A 24,130-nucleotide genomic window follows, 5' to 3' on the forward strand; every position below is an offset into this window, starting at 1 on the left:
AGCATGAGCTAAGACAGTCAAAAATAGTAGCTAAACTAAACAGATCTAAACATGACTAAATGTACAGAACTAAACTAAGTGTACAGGAAGATAAAGCTAAACTAAACAGTACTGAATTTCTAAATGGTACTAGTGGGCCACTAAAACAGCCGATGTAGTAATTACTAAGATAGAGAAAGAGGGAAGACGTCCGCCTTCCACCAGGAGCAGGAAAAAAAAAAAAAAAAAGTAGGAAATAAGTCTCTCCCTGTAGGTAAAATGTATTTGAATTTATTCACATTATTAACTTTTTTTCTTAATGCATTAAGACAATAACTTAAGCTGCAGGTTAGGATTTGAGATAAGAGGCAAACAATGTGAGTGTGTAAGGATTACCTCCCACTCAATCAGTTCTCCCAGAAAATTAAAAATACATAAATAAAAATAAAAAATCCATCAGTGGGTGGACAGTGAAGGAGTCTCTTTCCTCCTCTGTTTGCTGAGTTCAACAGTTTAATTCAACTGCATTCCTGTTGAACATGTTCATTAGTAAATAAGACTAATTGTTGTGAATCTAATATTACACAACAAAAAAGTTTATTTTCATTTTTTGGTGCGTTTTTTTCCTGTTTGTTCAGTTTTGTGACCTAGATGTTGAGCCAATGATTTTTGCCTGCATTGCACTAAAACCAACATCTATTTCTTTGACCTGATACTCTGCACACTGCCTCTGTTTTTCACTTCTAACAGATGGTTTAAAAACCTGACTGAATAATTCATTGAGGCCAAATATCAATAACTGAATAAAGATTGATCCACAGTTGATAACCAATTCACTTGAAGGCAGGCCTTGATCTGCTGGTTTAATGAGCAGAGATGTTTTAACTCATGTCTTGTTTTTAAATGTATGAGTTTCTGGTTTTCAGAGAGCAGGAGTGTAAAAAGGACAGATGAGGGGGGAGTTATAAAATGAGAGAGCACACTGTGGGAGGCAGAGAAGCTTATATCAACTAAAAAGCAACCAAAGCACTGAAGGAGCTCCTCCAAACAATTCCTTATTCTGTCACGACATCCCACGACAAACACACGCTCACACACACGTCACCTAACACACACTGAGCCAAGAGAGCAGTCATTTGAACAGTCCTGCAGTATCAGACTCAGGCTATATTCACACTGCACCCATATCTGATTTTTTTTTCCAAATCAGACCACTTTCATACCTGGTCCTAAATTCAAAGCGACTTCAATCTGAACGGTCATTTTGCATTTCATCCGACTTTTACGTCACTGAAGTGTTGCAGACATCTCAGTTCTGCGCGAGAGTAGGTGGGAAGCAGCGAGATCTAATGTAAACACAGACGAAACAGGCATGGCTACTGTGTTTCTGCAGTTTTCTTCTTCCCTTTATCATTTTGTCAGAAGTTTTCTGTTGGCTCAAATTACGCAACTTCAAAACTGATGCACACATGATGACTTGTGTAGCATCCATATTTCAGTAAACACAGCATGCTGCGTGTGACATCACATCTTTCTCTGCAAAGACCCGGATCTTAGCAAAAATTTATATTGAGCATTAAGACGTGTACTCTGAATGTAGCCATAATGACTAAGACTTTTGTTGTTGAGTTGAAAAGGCATCTAAATGGTTTATCTGCATTTAGGCTAAATATTCTCAAAATCTGGTCTAAAAGTGAAAGTTTAGTAGACGCCTAAAACCAGGTTTGAAAACTTTTGCCAACTTTTGTTTTAGCTTATACTTTCCATTTCTTCAACAACACATTTAGTTTTTTTTACTTCTTGAATGTCACTGCTTTCTGCTACATTATTTGTTAACTTTATTTGCAGATGCAAAATAAAATGGATGGATGGACAATATCAAAATATTTCTTTGAATAGTAACATATTCTGCCCTAACATGTGTGTCCACTGATAACCATCAGGGGTGCTACAGCATCCACCACACCCCTACTTCTCCCTGCTTTAAACAAACTATAGAAAACTGAAATTTCACACTTCCACACTTTCCACATTTTAACCAGTGCAAAACGTTACGCAGATAATGAAAGGCAAAATTACCATCTGTGTCCCTGAACACAAATAAATGTTTTTGTTTTTTTGCTTAATTTACAAAAAGGTCATTCACATACACAGGCCATCTGCCAATCAGAGAGCTGATGGTTTGATCCCAGCTTCCCTCACCACATGACAAAGTGTCCCTTTGCAAGAAATCAAACCCCAGGTTTTCCTCAATCTGCGTGTTGGTGTGTGAGTGTGTGTGTCTCAGTCTTTTCACAACACTGTTAGTTACAATATGTTAAATTGCAAACAAAATGTATTTTCATCTCTGGTTATGACACACCAGTGGAGATAATAATACTGGTTGTGTAGGTGACATGGCTATAATTATCAGGTGTGCTTTTATTAATAACAGTTAGCGGCCTGACGATGACATAGAACATAAGTCACAATGTTGTCAGTATCAGAGCATGACGGCTGTCACAGCAGATTTGTCACGCAGCGGGAAGCTGTCGCCTCTGCAGGGTATATCACTGGTACTCACTTATCATGGCTGACAACTCAGAGCAGGGCATCATCTGTGTGTGACAGCTCCCGGTGAATAAAAAGGGACATTATGAACTTATAGAACTAGCAGGCACCTGTCAGAAATCTGATCAGTTTAGGGGTCTATAAAGTGACCACCACCATTGTAGTCAATGTAACCATCAGCAGCGTTTATATTTCCGCAAAATTCCCATCTTTGACACAAACACACAAGACACTGAATGAACTTTAAAACCTTCTGGTTTGAGTCATTTTGATAAAAACCTGATGCTACATTGGAGCACCTTGAACCAAAGTGTCTTAATCTAAAAGTTTGGTTTTGATTTAGTTGATTTGATTATATTTTTGTCCCTTTTGGAGGTTGATCTAGATTATTGTGAAGCTCCTGTGTTGCATTAGTTTTGGACTATATGACATTTTACTTCCTGTTTTATTTTGATCTGCATCCCCTCTATGTGTCTCACCTAGTCTTTGTTCCTAATCAGCACACCTGGTCTTCATTTAGTGATTAACTCCCTCCTACTGTTGGTTTTCTTTGTTCAGTGCCAGATTCTTGAGTTTATGTTAAGAAATGTTATTTCTTTTGATCAAGAGAAATGTTAAAAGACACAGACTATGATAAATGTTGTAAAAATGAGGAAAAAAAAATTGATTTTGGAAGAAATGAGAGAAAAAAAAGACTTTCAGTGATTATAATATCCTTATACATCAAAAGTACAAAAGTAAAATTAAATCAAAAGGCAAAATACTGTAAAACTCTCTTCTCTTACTTTAAGATTTCTTTGACTTAAAATTGTGAGTTTGTTAAAAGTCACTGAGTGAGCAAACTATTAATAATATTTTTATTTATTTATGTTGATCTGTTTGGCTGGACTAACACCAGTTCTTTGTGAGTAAAATATAATTTGATGCCTCTGAATACTCTAAATCTCTTTGAATTATTCAACCAAATTAAAACAAACATTAAACAGATAAACCTTGTTAAAAGGCAGAGGGAGAAACTACAGGGAGGAAATAAATCATCTGCCAAATTGCTTATTTGTGCCAAATCAGCCATGTGTCGTGCTTCCCCCGTCAGATTAAATCCTGCCAGATTCAGTGTCCAACCTTCACCTTTCCTGTCTCCGTTAAAGATGGCGTGCCAACGTCCAGACGGCCACAGTGTTTTCTGTCGCTGTCGTAGTACCGACCAACGATGGCTGTGGGTGAGAGGAAGGCAGGTCACTGAGTGTTTTAGCAGCTCATTTATTTACTTAGCCTTAAGCCTTAAGTTTGTCATTTGTTTATTTTTGTTTTGACAATTTTTTTTTTCTTGGACTATTTAGGTAAAACTTTTTTTTTTATTTCATGAAAACGATAAAGTCCTTGTTTGAGGACAGCATCTAAAAGTTTGGTTCTTTTGCATATGGGAACAAAAATTTAAAAAGCAAGTTGGAGGACATCAGAAACCAAAGTATTTAGTGCTGTAATTTGGATGCTGATTTACTTTTATTTAATAAATAAATATGTGGCCATGTTTACGATCTTGTGTGCATAAAAGGCCTCTTTGTTTAACAGTTAAATGACAATTTTATTTTGATAGATAGATAGATAGATAGATAGATAGATAGATAGATTTATTTGAAGATCAAGACAAAGGATATTTATTTCTGCATTATTAATGGTGAGGTATTTTATTATTTCATGCCTCCTCATTCCTCTCCTATTTTATTTTCTCTTAGTTAAAATATATGAGGCTTTTTGTCGCTTTGCAATACAAACAAGACTAATTCTCACTACTCTACAGAAATGTAATTGGATATGTGGTTCTTTGTTATAATCAAGTGTGCAATCCCTGTAGAGCAAATTGATGCACATAAAGATGGTACTTAAACATTGTAGCACACATCAATTGTGTTTTATGATCCTTTTACGCTGTTTATCTATCAATTATCTTCAATAACAAGACTGTTTTAAAAGGTGTTGAGTTGTTATAGCAAATGTGAACAAAATCACACTTCAGATACTCACCCGCTCCACTCCACTTTTTTGATCACCCTCTGTGGCCTGCCAGCTTCAGTATCAGTCTGGACAAAGTTTGGCTTTCATCCCAAGATATTCCCCTAAAAGACACCCCTCACAAACTGGCTCCTAGGTTCCTGAGTCTCTGCAGTTCGCTACATCTACGAGGATACACATACTCAAACTGGACCTTTGTTAGGTCAGCAATAATCAGAAAAAAGTTTCAATCAGAAAGAAAAGAAAGATTTTCTCCAAACAGAACATTCAAGCCATAATTACATTCTGTGATAGAAACTGGTTTCCTCTGAGGTTGAAACACAAGCAGAGCCGTATGGTGTTTGCAGTCCAGTGCAGTGGCGAGACCTTTATATACGAGGAACTAAACAAACATTTCACAAACACACAACGCAACAGAAGACCCAGTTACTCAGGTCAACACACATCTGTCTACCTCAGTGATAAATTGCTTTGTGAAGGAGTGAAAACTGGAGACAATAAACAGAGGTGGCCTTGAGCCCCTTAGACCTAAAAGACATTCTTGATTTTCCACTTCAGATGGTTTAACAGCCACTCTTTCTTGAATCATGTGACTCACCTGTTGAACGTTGAGGTAAATACCTTGCAGGTGAATGACCCAGAGGATGAGCAGCTGGGTCAGTGACACGTGTCCTCAACAGTTCTCGGATTTTTAATGACCCAGTAGCTCAAATTAGAGCTAAAATGTCTCCTAAAACCAAGACCCGAAATCCAGTAGAGTTCTGTTCAAGCACTTAGAATTATTACGACATATAGTTGACTTGTAAATCATCACCAACACGTGCATTTAATTTCTTTTTACGTTACCCCACATCTCAAGCTGTATCATGCTTTGATTTGTATGTTGTTGCGTCCAGCTGAAAGAAATGTGCGCTCAAATGAAAGAAAAGAGAACAAAATCAAAGGTGAAGTATAATTGGAGAAGAGGCTGAAAACAGGTGGAAGAAAAGTCCAGGGATGAGGAGCAGCATGAGAGATTTTAGAGAAATTGGAGGCAGGAGGTCAGACTAATGAGGGAACGGGGACAGGGATCACCAGGTACTGTTTTCCTCTCCCATCATTCTGAGGGCTGAAGGCCACAGAGGTGTACCTACAGAGCAGAGGGAGAGGAGGAGGCAGAACAAGACAAACAAAGTGAAAATGAAACTTTGTGAAGGACTCTGCCTTTGTGCTGCAGATAAAAGATCCGTGTCTGTGCGGCGTGTTTGTCTGAGCTTGGCGTCACTCCAGCCTGAGGATATCCTGCCTACTACCCCTGATGGAGCTATTCTTTGTTCTCCTCCTAAATAGCAGTTGTCACAGCTGTCCTCCCACACACACACACACACACACAAGTAAACAGCCAAAAGACTCTAAAAAAAACACATGTTGTTTTCTGTGTTCTTTGCTTTGCTTTGCTGATCTTCTAACCATCGCATTCAATATCTATGTGCTGCAGCTGTCCTGCAACACTGTGTGGCAACCTGTGTGTTAACGCAGCTCCACACAGATTATAAAGCATGAATTACTGGCATCCATGTGACAGTCCTGCTCTTTGTCTTTGTCTTCTGCTTGTGTGGGTTTGCGTTCTTCACAATTAGGATCCTGGCTGCAGCAGGTGCTCATATGAACATCTCAGTGGATCTGAGGACTCTGAGGGCTGTGAGAGTACTACGACCCCTCAAACTGGTGTCAGGCATCCCCAGTGAGTGTTTTATATTGTATCTATGTGTCTCAAGGTTTTATAGCTTTCATTTACATTGTTGCACACATTTAGCTTTGATGATAACGAAATCATTTTTTAAATAAATAAAATCACAAATATTCTGTCTCTGCCTCTGATATCTGATCACAAAGATAGTTTTTTTAATTTGTACCATATTACATGTTTCATCAACATCTTAAAACAACACCTTTTAAAAAAATGTGTTACCTAACACATCTCAAATGCAGAAATTTTGCAAGAAAAAATAGTCTCAAAGAAGTACATCAAACCACAGAAACCAAAGGTGCTTTTTAAAGCTGTTTATAAAAATGCAGTGAACTGGGGGATTTTTGTCATATTTGAATTTTCTCTATAGAGCATGTTAATTTCTTGATAACAGTATGTGAAATATGTTGTGTTTTATTTACAGCTGTAACAATTTTCCATCTATAATCCTTTTATTTGAAAAAAAAAGTTGAACAGAGTTTCAATTTTCTTTTTTGTTTGGTTACTAAAAGGTCATAAATAGTATTAAAATGAGCTAAATTATTATTTTTTTAATATTAAAAAAATATTCATTTTTAAATAATTCTTTAGATTATTTTATGGTTGTCTCCTATTGGACTGTATAAAGTTTTTGGGTATGTTTGTAAAATTTTTACCCCTGGATGTGTGTTTTCACACAAACTCAGCTGGTCAATGTGTGCTTCACGTTCAGGTCTGCAGATTGTCCTGAAGTCTATAATGAAGGCCATGGTGCCTTTGCTGCAGATTGGTCTGCTGCTGTTCTTTGCCATCCTCATGTTCGCCATCATCGGTCTGGAGTTTTACAGCGGAAAGCTGCACAAGACCTGCACACCAAAGCCAGGAATACGAGGTACAGGTGCACACAGTTTTTAATTATTTTATTATTATTGGCCAATTCCCGATTACAGGTAGGAGTGACAGTAAATTATCTAAAATTTTATAGATATATTCTTTCACTCACATGAATGACATTGTCATGTTTTCTGTGAAGAGTGCTAAAAGTGAATAGAGTCATCAAGAAAAAAAATCTGTATGCATAACCTTAAACTTGCATGCAACACTATACAACAGCCCTCCCATGTTTATCTCAGCTGGTTTTCTGCTGCTCACACCTCCTCAGACTAGTTGCTGACCTCCCACTTGCACATACCTGTGGTTTGACCCCTGGTCAGTCCACTCCCCCCTGATGTGTTTGTCTCTAACACATATTCTGTATCAGAGCCAACAAGACTCTTGTAGAAGCTTAAACATGACAAACTAAAAAGTCCTTACATTTCACCATAAGAAATAGGTGTGTTTGAACTATTTTTGACACCAGACTGAGTCACGTACTTAAAACTAGAGTTAGACTCAGCTGTTTACGTGTTATTATGCGTGTCTGATTTATACACTGCCACAGCTCTGTAGGTAGTTGCTCAGCTCTAAGGTTATAATCAGAAATCTCTGCACATGCGCGTAGAGCTGCACCTGGAAATTTGATCAAACCGACCTGGCCTTGCTGTCCTGTATAAATAAAAGGAACAATGCAGCGCATCACAATGACTCATTGTTCATTCATAGCTGTCATTAACCTCCGAGCTGCCCCCTGTTTCACTTGAGCTGAAAGGACATTTACAAAACACAAATCAAATGTAGTATTTTCTGTCACTGGATGTTCTGGCATCACATCTCAGTAGATTCACAGCCTGCTTTAACCTGCACTTCCTGTGGCTAAAAAAAACAATAGACCTGAAAGAAGTTTTACTTTTTAGGATATGTGGGAAAGTTATCAACCAATTACTGTTCTATATTTCAAAGATGGAATAAAATAATAGCTAGACAGTTAAAACTTTTACTCCTATGCGTGTTTGCTCAGTCTCAAGTTTAACATGAATTTTTGTACCTTTCTGTTCAGAGAACGAGACAGTCAACTCGCTGGAGTACGAGTTCCCGTGTGGCGTGCGGCAGTGTCCAGCAAAATACGATTGCAGCGAAAGATGGATTGGACCAAATGATGGCATCACCCAGTTTGACAACATCCTGTTTGCCGTTCTCACTGTCTTCCAGTGCATCACCATGGAGGGATGGACCACCGTACTCTACAATGTAAGATCACACTCACAGGTTGTTCTGGTTTTTGATGATTAGCTGTGCTTTCATCATCTGTTTAGATTTATAAAAGCACCAAAGTACCAAGCTCCTGACTAAATAATGTTTCAGCTAGAGCAAGTCATTTCACTGTAGCTGATGTGATTAGCAGCATCTCACATGTTATCACAGTGCAAGAATGTATCAGGGTCAAATTGAGAGACTCACAGAGTTTAAGACTTAATTATCGCCTGCCGCTGAAGGTGAAAGATGTGTTAGTAGCTGAGAGTCATCCCAAATACATACTCCGAACACCAACTGAACCTTTGCCATTATTTATTAGAGCTAACCATGTCTGTCTATTAGCAAAATATCTCATGAATCCGTGGATGGATTTTAATGAAACACATTAGATGTACCTCTATAACTGATTACCCTTTGAGTCAGCCAAATTCAAGACGGTCACCACAGTTCATCAGCATTAGCTGACAGATTCAAGACATGAGCTGTTATCAATATCTGATAACAGCATGGATTGGCTTACGCTATTCATTGCAAAAACCTTTATTTCTCTCCCAGGTTGTAGTAATTCTTTCACTAAGCTCTTGTATTGATAAATGGAGAGTTGTTTTTTTTCCTATCAAATTGGTAGTGAGGTTAAAGGAATGGTTTAGATTTTACTTGGTGTGGGTTTCTGTAAAATAGTTGTGCCAAAATACAGAAGCACATTGTGGAAGAAAAAAATCTAACTCAACTCCATGATTCAGCTGTTCTCTGAACTACCTGTAGCAGTGATAAGTTGAGTAATTATCTTCTTTTGACCTTATCAGTCACTTTGTTCCCGTCAGCCACTAAATCATACAAAGACTTGTGAGTCTCCACAGACATTTTTGGTGCGTTGAAACCTGTAATAACGTCATTTTCTGCTCTGGAGTGGCAGACACGGATGCCATGCTGCACTGCACTTCATTAGTATCTGTGAGTCAGAGGGAAAGGAGAACGTTGTATGTACTGCTGACAGAAAGGCACTGGCACCCACTTACTAATTTGACATTTTCTGAAAGCTATAAATGTAGAATTCACTGTATTAAAAACTCAACACTGTTGAGCCTTTTAAAAAATATAATAAATAAAAACGTATATACACTGCATATTCACTTCCATTTATGATAGATCAGTTGAGATGTGACAAATCTATTAAGCCAGTTTTATTCAGAAGTTAATGCTTATAATAACCCCTTATCTTAGTTATAGCTGTAAATGTAATTGTGATATAAGTCTCTGTTAAATGCTCAGACATAAAAACTTCTGTGGCAGACACATGTCGCTTTCAAACACCAAAAGTTCCCCACAATTTCAGATCACCGTGACTCCTGTATTATCTTCTCTTCCTTCTCTAAAACCTGAACACTGAACAGCTACCCTGACTCTTGCATTTATGTTTCTTGTGTTGGTTTTGGATGCTTCAGACCAACGATGCCTTGGGCCCCACCTGGAACTGGCTCTACTTCATCCCTCTAATCATTATCGGCTCCTTCTTTGTCCTGAACCTGGTGCTGGGAGTCCTCTCCGGGTAGGTCCTAACTCGCTTTGAGGTTTAAGCCAAAAATGTCAGGAAGGATTTTAAAACTGTAGTTCATAGACCATCTGAAAAAATATATTCATTAATTTTTCCATCTTGACTTCTCTGACTCTTCCTGTCTTTTCTCTGTGCATTGATCAACCAGTTGAAAGCAAAAAGTCTAATAACCAAACAGAAGACACAGTTTAGAGGTTGTGTAAAACATTTTCCATATATTGGAACCAGATCCATGGTTTTTGAGCATGTAACTCTAACTCTTTTGCAGTTGGATGAGTAGTGAGAGGACAACTTGTTCTCCATTGAATGTCTCCAAGTGGATTTACTACTGAAACCCCCTTGTACTCGCAACAAATAAACAACTAATGATGCATTTTGGGTTGATTTTGCAGGGAGTTTGCCAAAGAGAGGGAGAGGGTTGAAAACCGCAGAGCCTTCATGAAACTGAGACGCCAGCAGCAGATTGAAAGAGAGCTCAATGGCTACCGTGCCTGGATTGACAGAGCAGGTGGCTTTAGTCCCAGTCACAGATCTGCTTCTCCTACACAAGAACAAAAAAAAAAGATAAACTAATTTTATGACAAATTCGGTCCACTGATGATTTATCTCTTTCCATCTGAGTTAAGATGCTCAGCTGATTTCTGATCATTTTATTTGTTTTCCAGAGGAAGTCATGCTTGCAGAGGAGAATAAGAATCCAGGTCCATCTGCCCTCGATGGTGAGTCAGCAGAGAGCTTTTTTTTTTCCTAAATTTTGTTTGTTCTTCTCATTTTAGTTGCATGACTCAAGGAAAGCCATTGATAGTCATTTATGTTGAAAACACACAAATGCATCTTGTGACTCGTTAGTTAGGTTGCCAATCAGTTTGAGTGATAAATCAGTCCTCAGATTAAAAATGCCGATAACACTGGAGACCAGGACATTCCTCGGAAGGTTTGCATGTGTAATTTCAAGTAAATTATTTTAATATTATGGGTAATTGAATAAATGCTTACAAATATTACTTTCATGTATTCATCTTGCTATAGAGATGCACGTCGGTGACTTTAATCAATCTTACGCTTGTCAGAATTAACAGTTAACGATGTAGTTGCAATTATCTGAAATAGACTTAAGATTAATATAGACTTAATCTTCATAATTTTCGTTATTCTCCTTTATGAAAAAATCTTTATAAAACTAGCAGAAATTACAGATTTCCCTAATGTTTTTAACTGATGAAACTAAAAAGCAAAAACGTTATTGCATGCCTTTTGTCTTTCCATGGGAGATACTAAAAGGTATAATGTGTTCAAGCTCATGAGTTTACAGAGATAGAACAATGACTGTAGACTCAGTTTTCATAAAGATTTCACTTTTGAGGATAAAAAGTGCAAAAATAATTATCACAGATACTGTCGGCTTGTCACAACAGGACAAATGGATTCATAACATAAATTACTTAACTGCGCTAACTAATAGATTCTTGCATGGTCTGATCTTCCACACTGTCGTGACTCACTCAGTTGTTTTTAAATAATTTTTCCTCACTTGTTTTTTACCTATACCATGCTCCTCTGCACCTTGGCTCAGATGTGATATGTTGAAATGTCTTTTGTGAAAACAGCGGGTTGAATATCAGGTTAAAATGTTGAGCTGCTGTGATGCTCCTTCACACCACGACATCCTTCTCAGCAATCCCCCAGTGCCACAATAGACAGACTAATGCTAACCTGTCATTAGATACAGTGCCCAAGAGATTGCAGATAACATAAGTGCTGCTCTGAACTTCTCAACTCTTGGTGACCTTTCCTCCGACTCGGACCAACAGGGTTTTTATTAAGCGCCGAGTGACTGGCAGCTCTCAGGAGCCTCTGAGAGTGGAGCATAGGTAGTGCTCACGGTTAGTTCTCGTTTCTGCACTTTGCTGCACAACTCATTTTCAAACACACACACACTGCTTCTGCAGAGCCCACAAACATTTTACTCTGGTCACTCTGACACAGAAAGGTACAATTTTGTGATGGGAATCTGTTGTAGATACAGTCAGTGGCTTCAGTTGTGATGGAAATAAATGCAGAAGCTCTGATGGCTTTGATTATAAAGAAAGGTGGCGCACGACAGTTGCCTTAGCAACCACTGGTCTGAAAAGGCAGTAGCATGGATGTGCTTGTGTGTGTGTTTGTGTGTTGACAGGACACAGCCTTCCTGCCTTCAGCAAACAGTGCTGTGTGTGGAGTCGCAGCAGCATTTTTGTGTGTCTGTGTGTGTTGGTGTGTGTTTGATCAGTGGCTTATTAAAAAGTCCCTGAGCAAATATTGACTGCAAGTAGATTCTGAAATCAGAAGGTGGCATGAAGGTGTGAGTAGGGATAAGTTAGGATAAAAGGGGAATCCTACACACATTTGTCAGCGAAAAAGGAAAAACATGCTCAGTTTAGCACATGTGTGCTGCGTAGTTTGACTTTATGCTGCGAAGCTACCGTTCAACATGAATCTATAAACAAAAATCCAAAGACTGCCAAGTTGCCTTTGAGCATATTTTGCTCATAATGGATATATTAATATTAAAGTGTGAAGCTTTTTGGATCGTTGCCCCAACATTAAATGTTAATTTTTGTCTCATTTCCCTGCTGCATCATTTTGTTCAGCTTCCCCTTTCAGCTAAAACTTTCCATTAGCTCTTTTCATTCATTTCATTATGCAGACACTAATAAATTTGTTGAAGAAAAAAAAACTCTCAAAGGTCACTTAAATAACTTGAAACTGACAAAATTAATAAAAAAAGAAAACATACTAGCATTCAATTAATGAAAATCAGTCATTGCTTTTGAATTTTGGTTCAAGAGAGCTATTTAAAAATATAGACTATTGGAACTGGCTTTGACAAAAAGGATGGTAATTTGACCACAGGGACATGTTATACTAAGGTTAGTACTGTAATTAGCATCACAGGTGTCTTCAGTTTGCCTTTTTAAAGGCTGAAAGGTAGTCACAGTGCTGTTTGGTATAATGGTGTGTACCACACTGAGCATGGAGCACAGAAAGCTGAGGATAGACTTGTCTTAGGAGCTTAGAAAGAAAATTACTGACAAGCCTGTTAAAGTTAAATGCAGATTGCAGCATCAGTCAATGTCAAGTGCTTCTCACATCCTGCTGAGCTAACCGACCAGGCAGAACGTATGACGCAACAATGGAGACCTGCAGCAGCCCCCCACGACTCGATTCAATTCTGAAATCACATCTGTTGCTCAGAGGACACTTCAGCTTTCTCTGAGGTTTTATTTTGTTCTCGGTCTGTAGTGTTGAAGCGAGCCACCACCATCAAGAGGAGAGGCATGGATGTCCGTCAGGGGCAGCCAGGGGAGGAACAATACGGTGACATCTCCTCTTTGGGTGAGTGGGAGTCTGGACCGGCTCTGAAAGTATGAGCACATAAAATGTTCACAGCAGCACGACACAACGGGCTCAGCTGCAGTTTGAAATGCAGTTGTTACTGTTGCCAGCGTCACGCTGTTGTGTCCAACATCCAGAATGGGAATGCGCTGTGCGACTGCTGTTAGGCTACAATTCCTCTCTGCATCTTTCTTCTCACCCCCCAAAAGGCATTCCGATGGCCAGAGGAAGCATCCGGAGTGCAAAACGAGGGCCAACGGCTTATTTTCGCCGCAAGGAGCGTCTCCTGCGCATTTCCATCCGCCGGGTGGTGAAGACGCACACGTTCTACTGGACGGTGCTCGGCCTTGTGGCTCTCAACACACTGTGTGTCGCCATTGTTCACCACAATCAGCCTCTGTGGCTCTCCAACTTCCTCTGTGAGTTGTTTCAGCGGCAGTGAAGACAGCAGTCAGTCTAACTGGTAACCATGTGAATTATGTTAACACATTTAATTCCAAGCAGTTTTATATTTGCTTAATTTTCTTTTCTAGACTATGCAGAGTTTCTGTTCCTCGCTCTGTTCCTGACTGAGATGTTTCTAAAGATGTATAGTTTGGGCCCACGCCTCTACTTTCATTCGTCCTTCAACTGCTTCGACTGTAGTGTTAGTACTTTATCTTCTTTTTTTATATATATATATTTCTTTACCCAAAGTTTAAAACTGCTGTCTTCTAAAAGTATGCAGCATGAATCCTACTCCTTGTAACGTTTCTATGCATCACATTTGCAACTCTTTTTCCTGACCACGTTACAGCTCACGTGTTTACGCTTTTTCTGTAATTTTATTCAAATTGAAGTTATTTGCATAAGCTGTAAATATCTCCTGCATGTCACAGGTAATTGTTGGCAGCATCTTTGAAGTGCTGTGGGGTTTCTTCAGGCCTGGTACTTCCTTTGGCATCAGTGTTCTGCGTGCTCTCCGTCTGCTGAGGATCTTCAAAATCACCAAGTTAGTGCTGCAGCCATCTTCATATAGGGTGTTTACAAAGAACATTTCACTGAGCGCAGAAGTCTGGTTGAAATGTCAGTGTAAAGGTTATACCTAAAACCATTAGTTTTCTGCAAGCTGTGAAAATCACGTCATCGATTATGCTTCTAAAACCAGAAGGGTCACATTTTTTTTAAACTTTTAACATAAATGTGATGTTTGGTTTCTGTCAAGGTACTGGGCGTCTCTGAGAAATCTGGTTGTCTCTCTGATGAACTCCATGAAGTCCATCATCTCCCTGATCTTCCTTCTCTTTCTCTTCATTGTTGTCTTCGCTCTCCTCGGCATGCAGCTTTTTGGTGGCAGGTAACAGCTAGTCTCCTTCTGTAAAATACTAACGCTTACATTTCTCCAAAACATGCTAAATACATAGTGGACTAACAAGTTTAGCAAAAGGGAAAAAACTAATAAAGTAAAACACGACAGACAGTTTTTATTTCCCACTGGAGTATTGTTCCACACACAATCACAGACAAAAGCAAAGTTAAAGTCAACCATTTATAAGATCATAGATGCTTCTGTAGTCCAATAACATTCATTTTAATATAACACGCTCTCAGCTCTTAGAAGAGATTTAATCTCTACCTTTGTGACCCACACAGCTATTGCTCACTGAGTTGTTTCCCTCAAGATGTCGCTTTGATAGAAATAATGTGCGAGATAAACAAGCGTGAACTCGTGATGAACTGGCTTCCAGAATACAGAGCAGACAAATAAAAGGAAATTCTGTGAATGAAATAGTTAAGATAAATGAGCCCTAGTCTCATAACGAATATGTTTTATTTTTTTCTTCCAGGTTCATCTTTGAAGACTACACGCCAACAAACTTTGACACCTTTCCTGCAGCTATCATGACAGTCTTTCAGGTCTGGAAATAAACTTGAGAAATTACAGCTCATCAGGGATGTTCAGGACAGGTTGTTGTTTTTTTTAACAGCATTCTGTGTAATTTTGTGTTATCTTTTACAGATCCTGACCGGAGAGGACTGGAATGAGGTCATGTATAATGGTATTCGCTCACAAGGAGGAGTGAAGTCTGGCATGTGGTCCTCCATCTACTTCATAGTTCTCACTCTTTTTGGAAACTGTATCCACAAAATAAAATGCACAACCTTTTTTTTCTTTTTTTCTTTGCATCTATAAAACTGTGTCTGTATTTGTAACCATTCAGTCTCCTTCGACTTGTTTCACTCACCCACTGCTTTTCTGTATATTAATTAATTTTGGTGTTGTAATATAAGTTTTTGACACATAAAAAGATGAAAAAAAAACAATCATGAGAACTACAGTATCTTGGACCGGAGTGCTGGAATTTGCAGCACATATTCTTTTAAATTGGAGTTAATTTTTGGGGACTCCCTAACAGAACTGTGATCAGACACTCTGCTAAATGTCTTCTTGGCCATTGCTGTGGATAACCTCGCCAACGCACAGGAACTTACCAAGGTAAGAAAACACGAATAGCCGGTAAAAGAACAAGTTTTGTCTGATGTGTCTTCTGCTGTAAGATCCTCATTGGTTTAATAATCTCTCCACTCTTTCATGTCTGATCCTATCCTGTCCTTTTTGTTCTTTTATATCTTTGATTCATTTCAAATTCACACTTGTTCGAGTTGTTCATGTGCCATTTGCTCTTTCCCCTTTTGATCAGGATGAAGAGGAAGCAGAGGCAGCGTTCAACCAGAAGCACGCTCTGCAGAAGGCAAAGGAGGTCGGACCGCTGTCCTCCTTCATGTCTTCAGAGTAAGTGATGTATGCAGCCTCCTCCTGCCTGACCACCTCCTCTTCTTCCTCTGTCTTTCTCTTCCTCTCTCCCTCCTTACACTAGTGGAAGGTCTTATCATAAGTTGCTGTAGCCTTCAAAATTTGGCTTATTGACCAAAACTGTTTTTAAAAGAGGCTAAGAATCAATTATACTTTAAATTGTGCTGCAAAGTAAGTGCTGACTTCTAAAAAAAATGCCTCTTAGGGTTGCTGGAGAGCCAGTTTTAGATTCTGTCCCGCTACACACGGACTCCTGCACCCAGCCTCTGGTGTAATTTCCTCCAAATTAAAGTCTCCCTGGTGATTGGTTCCATTCAAGGGTGGGAGGAGCTTATATTGTTGTCAGGGTGACAGGGTGACATTAAGACAGGGTGTCCACTGCAATAAGATACAGAACTGCTGCTGCTGCTTAGACAGTCCAAGGAAGTAACACTTGTCACCACTTTGGCTAAAAAATTAACATGTTTTTTGTTGTATTTTTTTTCTACTTGCAGAATAGATATTGTTTTTTTTCAGTAAATAATTGCACATTGCCTTGTTGCACATCGTGGAAGTGCATGTGCATGAACAAGAGTGGGAACCTCGTGCTTCGTATGCACGTTGTGTATCAAAGAAGAGTTTTTTTGCATGGCCTTGCAGAAGATTTAATCAGCAAAATATTATATCCTTTCTGTTTAATTTCCTTTTTTCTCTTATTGTGTGAATGCTGATTGCATTCACACTATCCTGTTTTTTAATATTTCTTTACATTTTCTGCAGTCTAACTACTTCTGCATACTTCATGCTATTTGACCTGTTCATATATCAAAATATTCAGCATATTCAGGAGATGGGTGCTATGACTTTTAGTTTTTGTATATTTTAGCTACAGCTTTGCTACTGCTAAGGTTTTATTAAAAGGTCTGCTATATTTCACATTTAGCAAGCTTTTTGCTTTTATCTTTTAGCAAATGTTCTGCTTCTTTTAGCTTTAACAACTCAGTTGCAGCGTCTTTCAGCACTCAGCATTCACACTGTATTCTTGCAGAAAATCACCTTCAGTGAGTTGAAAACAGATTCAAACAAAAATAACTAAAGCTGCACAATAAATCTGTTTTAGTTGATGCAGCGGGGAACAGACCTGTATAACAACTAAAAAATAGACAGGATAACCACAAGGTCATCCATTCTGGCATCTGAATTTAGAGTGGATCTTCTGAGCTTTGAGGGTTCCCTGTCTGGTCTCTGATGTCAGCTATGAAAGTTTGCCTCTATCTCTCCCTAAAAAAACCTTGCAAAACTCTGCACGGCCACACTTGCTGAATGAAAAATAAAAAAAAGCTGCATGAAAGAAGATGACAATAAATTTGCTTTGGGGAAGCATGCAAATGATCAGCATGGCCAAGGAAAGAAAAACACAAATCGTGCACATGCGCTCACTGAAAATGCGAGTCGTAGAAGTGTTTTCAGCGTGTGGGTGTTATTTCTTTCACTGTTAAGACTTTAAACCCTACTCTAAAAACTTGTTTGTAGATTTTAAACTAATACATACAATAGACGCTCAGCACTTGAATGTTTCATTTTTGTTAGCATGTCCTGAAAAAGAATGCTGACATGTGAGTGCTCTGGGATGGCAGTGGTGTTCGGAGCTGCGTGATTGGTTTTCTCAAAGGGCTTTATACCTGTACTCTCTTTTCTGTGTTTGCTGATGGAGCCCATTTTTGTTTTTGTTTTTTTCTTTTACTTGTAACCATATTGTAGCTCAGACTGTCTCTCTATCAATGTTGCACCTACTGTTGATGTTTATGAATGTTTTTTAAATGTTTCCTATGCTGCAACCATCTTGTTGGTCAATGTGCCGCTTGGCTCCAAAGGAGACACACACCAAAGAGTTACTCAGTTCGAACTCTAAATATAATCTGAAAAGTGCTCAAATAAGTGATTGTAAACAAGTAAAATAATGGAAGCAAAAACTGACATTAATTATTTATGTGTACATTTCTCTGATTAAAGGAGTTTTACCCTCCAGCAATGAAAACCAAATTCAGAGCAGCCGTTGAACGACACTCAGTCTGCGTTACCGTTTTTAAAGAACGTGACCTTTGTGTGAGATGCCGTTTTGCTGTGTGTCTCCTGCCCTGTTTTGTCTCTGCTCACAAAAGCACTAATGTCTTGTTTTCAACCAATCGCTCATTGAAAACACGGACCACACAAGAGTCCACGCTCCAGTAAGTAACAATGTCTGTTCAGCTCTCTGAATCTCTCACTCATCCTCGCTTTTCTAAACTGAATAAATGTCTCCCAGTCATCCGTTCATCATCTGTCCTGTCTGTCCTCCCAACTCCCCAACCTTATTTGAACTCATAGTCTTTTCAAATTTATTCGACTGATTTCATACAGCATTTTCTGCTCTTTTTGTTAGTGAAGTCACACAGCAACTCCAGGCTTTTGCTAATGTTTCACTAAACATTATCATTAAATTGCTTCATGTGGAAATAAAATTGCTCTTTGGTGCTGATAAACTGCTGTCACATCCAATTCATTTTTTTGCTGTACATGTTTTGCTTGCTAATATTTTTTTTATTAAACAAACAAACAAATAAAATCCAAACTGGAATAGTTTAAAGCCATAGTTCAGATCTTTTGAAGTGGGGTTTTATGAAAAGGTTATGAATAATTAATATCTTACCTGTTGTAGGTAACTCTGAATGGTTGAACTGATGAGCTAACAGCTAGTCTGAGTGGAACCAAGATTAAAGTGGATTACTGACTGTATAAAACAACTCCAGTCTTAAAAATACACAGCAGGTTTATGTGAATTCTGTTTTATAAACCTTTAAATTATCATCAGTTTTGCATTTCAAAGTTATTTATATCACTGCAGCAGCTAGCTGTAGCACTTCTGGTGCAGAAACGACAGTGTAAAGGTGTATAATATAAAGTTTGCATTAACTGCTATAATTGTTTTTTTTTTTGATTGGAGATGTTTCACAACGACAATAAATCACTTTGTTCTTGGCTGCTTTTAGATTAGCTGTTAGCTGAGATTGTTCAGAGAGCTACCTACAACAGGTAAGATGTTAATTCTTCATACCTCACCACAGAACCCAACCCCCCCCCTTTAAGTCTGTCAAAGTACAGCTGAAGAAACTAGTTTGAATGAAACATGCTTGTTTAAAAGAACGCTGCATGGAAGCAAAATGATGTCAAACAGTAATCAAAATTAAACAAATAAAGCTAAAATAAAAATGCCTCTGCTCAAATGCTAACATTAACCCTACATTAATTTTACAAAAGGCTGTATTTTGCTCTGTAAACGTAAAGTTTATGTTGTTATCTGCTGACAGTATGTATTTTTTGTTCTTCTCAGGGGAAGCCGGAGAAGGCGGCCTTACCTGTACAGAAAAAGAGCCATCCATCGCAGCCGGCCTGCCTACTCCTACTCCCTGGAGGAGGCCCAGGGCAGTATCAGGGAGGGCCGCCCACCCCCACCACTCAAACCCTCTAACTCTTTCATGTCCAGGAGAGAGAGAAGGAAGAGGATGACCATGTCCGTGTGGGAGCAGAGGACCAGCCAGTTGCGGAGACACTGCCAGATGTCCAGCAGAGAAGTCCTTTTCACCAACCCAAGTGAAGAGAAAGATGCTCATGGACGCCCCCTGTCGCTGCACCGTAAGGCCATGCAGCACACACCATCAGGGAGCATGAAGCACCTGACTGACCCTCTGGCTCCTGCAGGCAAGAACCAGGCTGTTGGCTCCACCGTGGACATGCCTCTGGATGCGACGGTCCCCGCTGACGTGCCTGAACCACAGATGTCCGTGCTGGTACCAGAGTCTCTGGATCCTGCAAATGTACCCATCACTGATTCTGTGTCTGTCAACATACCAGAACCTCCTGAAGCAGAACTTGTCGCAGAGAACAGAAAACTGGGTGTCAACCACAAACTCGAGCGCCGAAGCCCGAGACTGAACGGCGAACGTCAGCACAGACATGTAAAGAAGTTCAGACCTCCGGATAATGTTGACTCACGTAACCCTGAGAGAGGAGGTCATGGTGAGATCAGGGGCCGGAGGGCGCCGCATCACTGTGACCATCAGAACAGGGTCAGAAATCAAGGATCTCCTCCTGCGAGCGAGGGAAAGTTAGCTAGCTGCTCTGGTGTGGAGGACGAGAGAAAAAATCCTGGCAAAGAAGAGGAGAAGCCGACAGAGCCTGAGAACAACAAAGGAGAGGCGCCGAAACATCAGGAGAGCAGGTGAGATTATTTTCCTGTTTGTCAAACAATGTTTGAAATGACAATTTCGTTTGGTGGACAAATATGGGCAGAAACTTGGATTCACAATTCTGAATGGTTGAGAAGCAAAGGTGGGCAGAAAAGCTACTATTTGTACTACATGTTTTAGAAAAATCAATGTACTTTTAAAAAGGTTTCCTTAAAAAATATTATTTGCTTTTTCTCTTCTGTACTGCACAGTAACATTAAATGATTGAAAATATCTGGAAGAATTGCAAAGTAGAAAATATCTGTAAAGTTTTTTATAAATTAAAGCAGCAATAGCCATTTAATGCTACACTCGTTAAGAAAATAACACCTGACAAGCTTCATCTCTTGCTATTTTTAATGTCTGAGTGATGTTGGAACTGTTGCTAGAAGGACTGTAGAGTGGTTAAAATGTTACCAACTCAACCTTTTCTGAAATGTGTTGCAGGCTGAGCAAAAAATACAACTTTAATGTTTTAAAGCAACAAGAACAAACACATTCCTGTGCTTTTCCTGTGCATTTCTGGGGCATTTATGAGCGTAATCCTTTTCAATTTCTTACAAGAACTCAAATTGCCTTTTAATCTTTTTAGTCTCATTGCTTTACTGCCATAATGATCTTCCTCATAACTTTATTTTGCATGCCCATACCTGATCATGTCATTGTGGGATTGTTCCTCAGGCTGCTCTTTGCCTTTCCACACATCTCTTTATCCGCTTCATCCGTCCTGTACTTCTCTCCATTACAGCCAGGGTGATCAAACTGAAGGAAAGGACAATAATCTGAAAAACGTCCCCTCTGGTGACACATGTCTTCAGAAACACGAGGAGCCTTCACAACCGTCCGAACCACCTGCACCTGCTAAACCTGAGAGTAACAAAGAAGAAACGGAGTGGGAGCAGAATCAGGAAAAGTCCCAGCTCAGCTCCAGTGTGATCATCGAGGTGCCCGACATGCAGTCGTCTCTCGAGCTCTCCACCATCACAGGTAGAAGCACAAAAGTATGATTTTCAGATGTCAGTAAGGTGATATTTCTTTAAACAATGATTCTAGATGGTCGTTTTCTCATAAAACATGACAAACTGTATAAATTTTTTCCAGTAACTGTGATCTCCCAAAAGAAAAGCTTAATTTTTTTCTTTTTGACTTCATGAGAAGCTACTCAGAAGAAGATCAAACATTAACACCTGACCTCCTCTAGTCAACAGCAAGGATGTTGAAACCTGTAAGCCAGAGAAGGAGGAATCTGAAGAAACAAAGCCTGTCAACACTGTGACCCCTGACAGCATGTTCATCTTCAAACCTGACAACCCGTAAGTTACTGCTGTCACTGAACGCCTCACAGGGTCAATTTTATCCTTTTAAACAATTTTTCCGGCTCTGATGGATTGTGTGCTTCTTTGAAGTGTGCCATTTTATAAATTATAAGTGATGGCGCTCTTTGTAGAAGATGTTTTCAGAATAATTTCAGACCAGAACATTTTCAAAATGTTTTAAGAAATAACAAAGCATGCATTTGATGCCTTTAGAGAGTCCGATAGGAAGATCAATGCTTCCATTTAGTTGTTTGGCAATTTGACAATAAAAATCCAGAGCCGTACCAGGAACTAATAAGCCAAAGTTACCTAACACTTTTCACATTGGTGGTTAATTAAACAATGAGGTTTTACAATGTTCATTTACAGATAATGAAAGGATGAACCAATCATGAGCATCTCCTCAACTTTTAATTGTCAACATAAAAAATGAGATTTTTTTAAAGCTACATAATTTTATTTCTTATGTCTCTCATGTGTGTTGTCTAATCTTAAATTTAGTTTGTCTTAATTCTCGAGCACATTTTAATTTTAACTCGTTTTTACCTTATATTCTTATTGGAAATGGTTTCTCGTCTTCTGCGTCTCATGGTTTCCTCTTTGTCGTGCCTCAGGGTGCGTCGAGCATGTCATTATGTGGTGAACCTCAGATACTTTGAGATGTCCATCCTGCTGGTCATAGCTGCCAGTAGCATCGCTCTGGCTGCAGAGGACCCTGTGGCCACATCCTCTGACTGGAACAAGGTTTGTGTTTGCTTGATCGGGGGGACTTAATAAAGAGCAGAGCAATCTGGCTGGGCTGCGCAGTGCTGCAGCGAGATGGTCACAGGTTTGACTCCCAGCTGATGCCTTTCTGCGTGGAGTCTGCGTGATCCCCACATGCATGTGTGTGTTTGCTCTGGGTACTCCAGTTTCCTCCCGCAGACCAAAATCATGCATGTTAGGTTAACTAACAACTCTAAAATGTCCCTAGGTGTGAGTGAGAGCGTGAATTGTTGTTTGTCTTACTCCTCACTGGCCCTGCCATGGACTGCTGACCTATCCAGGGTGTAAATTGCAGTCAGTTTGCAGAAATCATCCGTTTACACAGACTGTTCATGGTTTTCCATTGACCCGTCCTTAAGGGGGATCATCTGCAAACTTCATGATCTTGATTGCACTGTGTGTTTACTGTTTACAGTTGTGTGTAGAATTTGAAAATAAAGATTTAGGACTCAACGGTGGAAACCTCTGAAGGATTCTGGTGTTGGTTTTTTCCCTTTATGGCATCACAGTTTAAAGCAGTCAGCAAGTAAACAACCTGTCATTGTTCTTGAGATTCTCTTAAGCTATAAAAAATCCAGGATTTAACCTGAGCATCAAAACTGAGTAGAGGATCAAATTTTCCTTTAGTTTCTAGCAGCCTGGGTGACAAGACTAAAAGACTTTGTTGAGAATAACCTTCAGCTTATTATCTGTTATGTTCTGTTGTTTGAGGGGCTGTGAAAGACTGATTCCCTGTTTGTCTTTTGATTTGTATCACATCAGTATCTGACACGGTTCTGCTTCTCACTTTTTCTGACCAATTTCACAGGTTCTACGTTATTTTGACTACGTGTTCACCGGAGTCTTCACATTTGAAATGATCATAAAGGTGAGTTGTTGCGTAAAATGTACAAAGTAGATGAAGTTTTAATATAACTTAAAATATTATTTGTAAAATAATGGAAATGTATCAGTATCCAAATGAACTAAACTTGCCTTTACTGATGACAAAACTAGTTTTCTTTAAATCACATTTTACAGCTTGTGGCCGGTGTTAGCCATAATCGGCATCACTAGAGCAAATATTAATTTACTGCTACAGGTTTGAGACCTGAGTCATGTTTGTATCTACACTTTAAGATATTAGTAACCTTGTTTGGTTTATTTTGTGGCTCTGTGTTGTCCTCAGATGATTGACCAGGGCCTGATTCTTCACGATGGCTCCTATTTCAGGGACCTGTGGAACATACTGGACTTCATCGTTGTGGTGGGAGCTCTGGTGGCCTTCGCCCTCACGTCAGTCACATGATTTATTCCTGTAACTTACTTAATTCAGCTGCAGTTTTAAACATTATTTCCCTCTGAAGGGGTTATGCTATTTGTAGAGTTGTTTTCTGATATAAAAGATCTATAAAGACACAATTTTTTCAACACAAGACTCTGCCTGTGTCTAAAATAGCTAATTTGCAGTGTTACTTTTCCATCCAAACCTAAATATGTCACAATTTGCATGACAACATATGAGAAAAATTTCTTCACGGACTTGAATGAGCTTCTATCTCTCATATGCATTGATTATGATTGTTTAATAATTGTCGGTGATTTCAACATTCATGTTGACAGCCCCCAAGACCGAGGGGCAAAAAATCTGTTTAATATATTAGAGAGTTTTGGTCTAACACAACATGTCAAACAAGCAACACACACTCAAGGTCACAC

At 39.1% G+C, this 24,130-nt stretch overlaps 1 protein-coding gene across 3 annotated transcripts in view; it reads left to right on the plus strand.

Annotated features, from left to right (window-relative positions):
* The window catches only part of LOC108230731 (voltage-dependent R-type calcium channel subunit alpha-1E), an 84,532-nt gene that overhangs the window by 41,552 nt on the left and 18,850 nt on the right, over positions 1-24,130 (plus strand). For 2 of the 3 annotated variants that reach the window (XM_025003904.2, XM_025003903.1), the window contains exons 5-25: positions 6,162-6,265; positions 6,984-7,142; positions 8,187-8,377; positions 9,829-9,932; positions 10,331-10,446; positions 10,604-10,657; positions 13,221-13,313; positions 13,523-13,732; positions 13,847-13,959; positions 14,192-14,304; positions 14,518-14,649; positions 15,140-15,209; positions 15,313-15,430; positions 15,722-15,789; positions 15,995-16,086; positions 19,457-20,344; positions 21,100-21,338; positions 21,553-21,664; positions 22,282-22,411; positions 23,241-23,300; positions 23,601-23,707. In XM_025003904.2, the coding sequence (XP_024859672.1) occupies positions 6,162-6,265; positions 6,984-7,142; positions 8,187-8,377; positions 9,829-9,932; positions 10,331-10,446; positions 10,604-10,657; positions 13,221-13,313; positions 13,523-13,732; positions 13,847-13,959; positions 14,192-14,304; positions 14,518-14,649; positions 15,140-15,209; positions 15,313-15,430; positions 15,722-15,789; positions 15,995-16,086; positions 19,457-20,344; positions 21,100-21,338; positions 21,553-21,664; positions 22,282-22,411; positions 23,241-23,300; positions 23,601-23,707 (3,273 nt within the window). The remainder of the gene's footprint in view (positions 1-6,161; positions 6,266-6,983; positions 7,143-8,186; positions 8,378-9,828; positions 9,933-10,330; positions 10,447-10,603; positions 10,658-13,220; positions 13,314-13,522; positions 13,733-13,846; positions 13,960-14,191; positions 14,305-14,517; positions 14,650-15,139; positions 15,210-15,312; positions 15,431-15,721; positions 15,790-15,994; positions 16,087-19,456; positions 20,345-21,099; positions 21,339-21,552; positions 21,665-22,281; positions 22,412-23,240; positions 23,301-23,600; positions 23,708-24,130) is intronic. The other variant, XM_025003906.1, reaches the window with a different exon arrangement.

Source organism: Kryptolebias marmoratus, linkage group LG24 (genome assembly GCF_001649575.2).
Source record: "Kryptolebias marmoratus isolate JLee-2015 linkage group LG24, ASM164957v2, whole genome shotgun sequence".
Taxonomy (NCBI): Eukaryota; Metazoa; Chordata; class Actinopteri; order Cyprinodontiformes; family Rivulidae; genus Kryptolebias; species Kryptolebias marmoratus.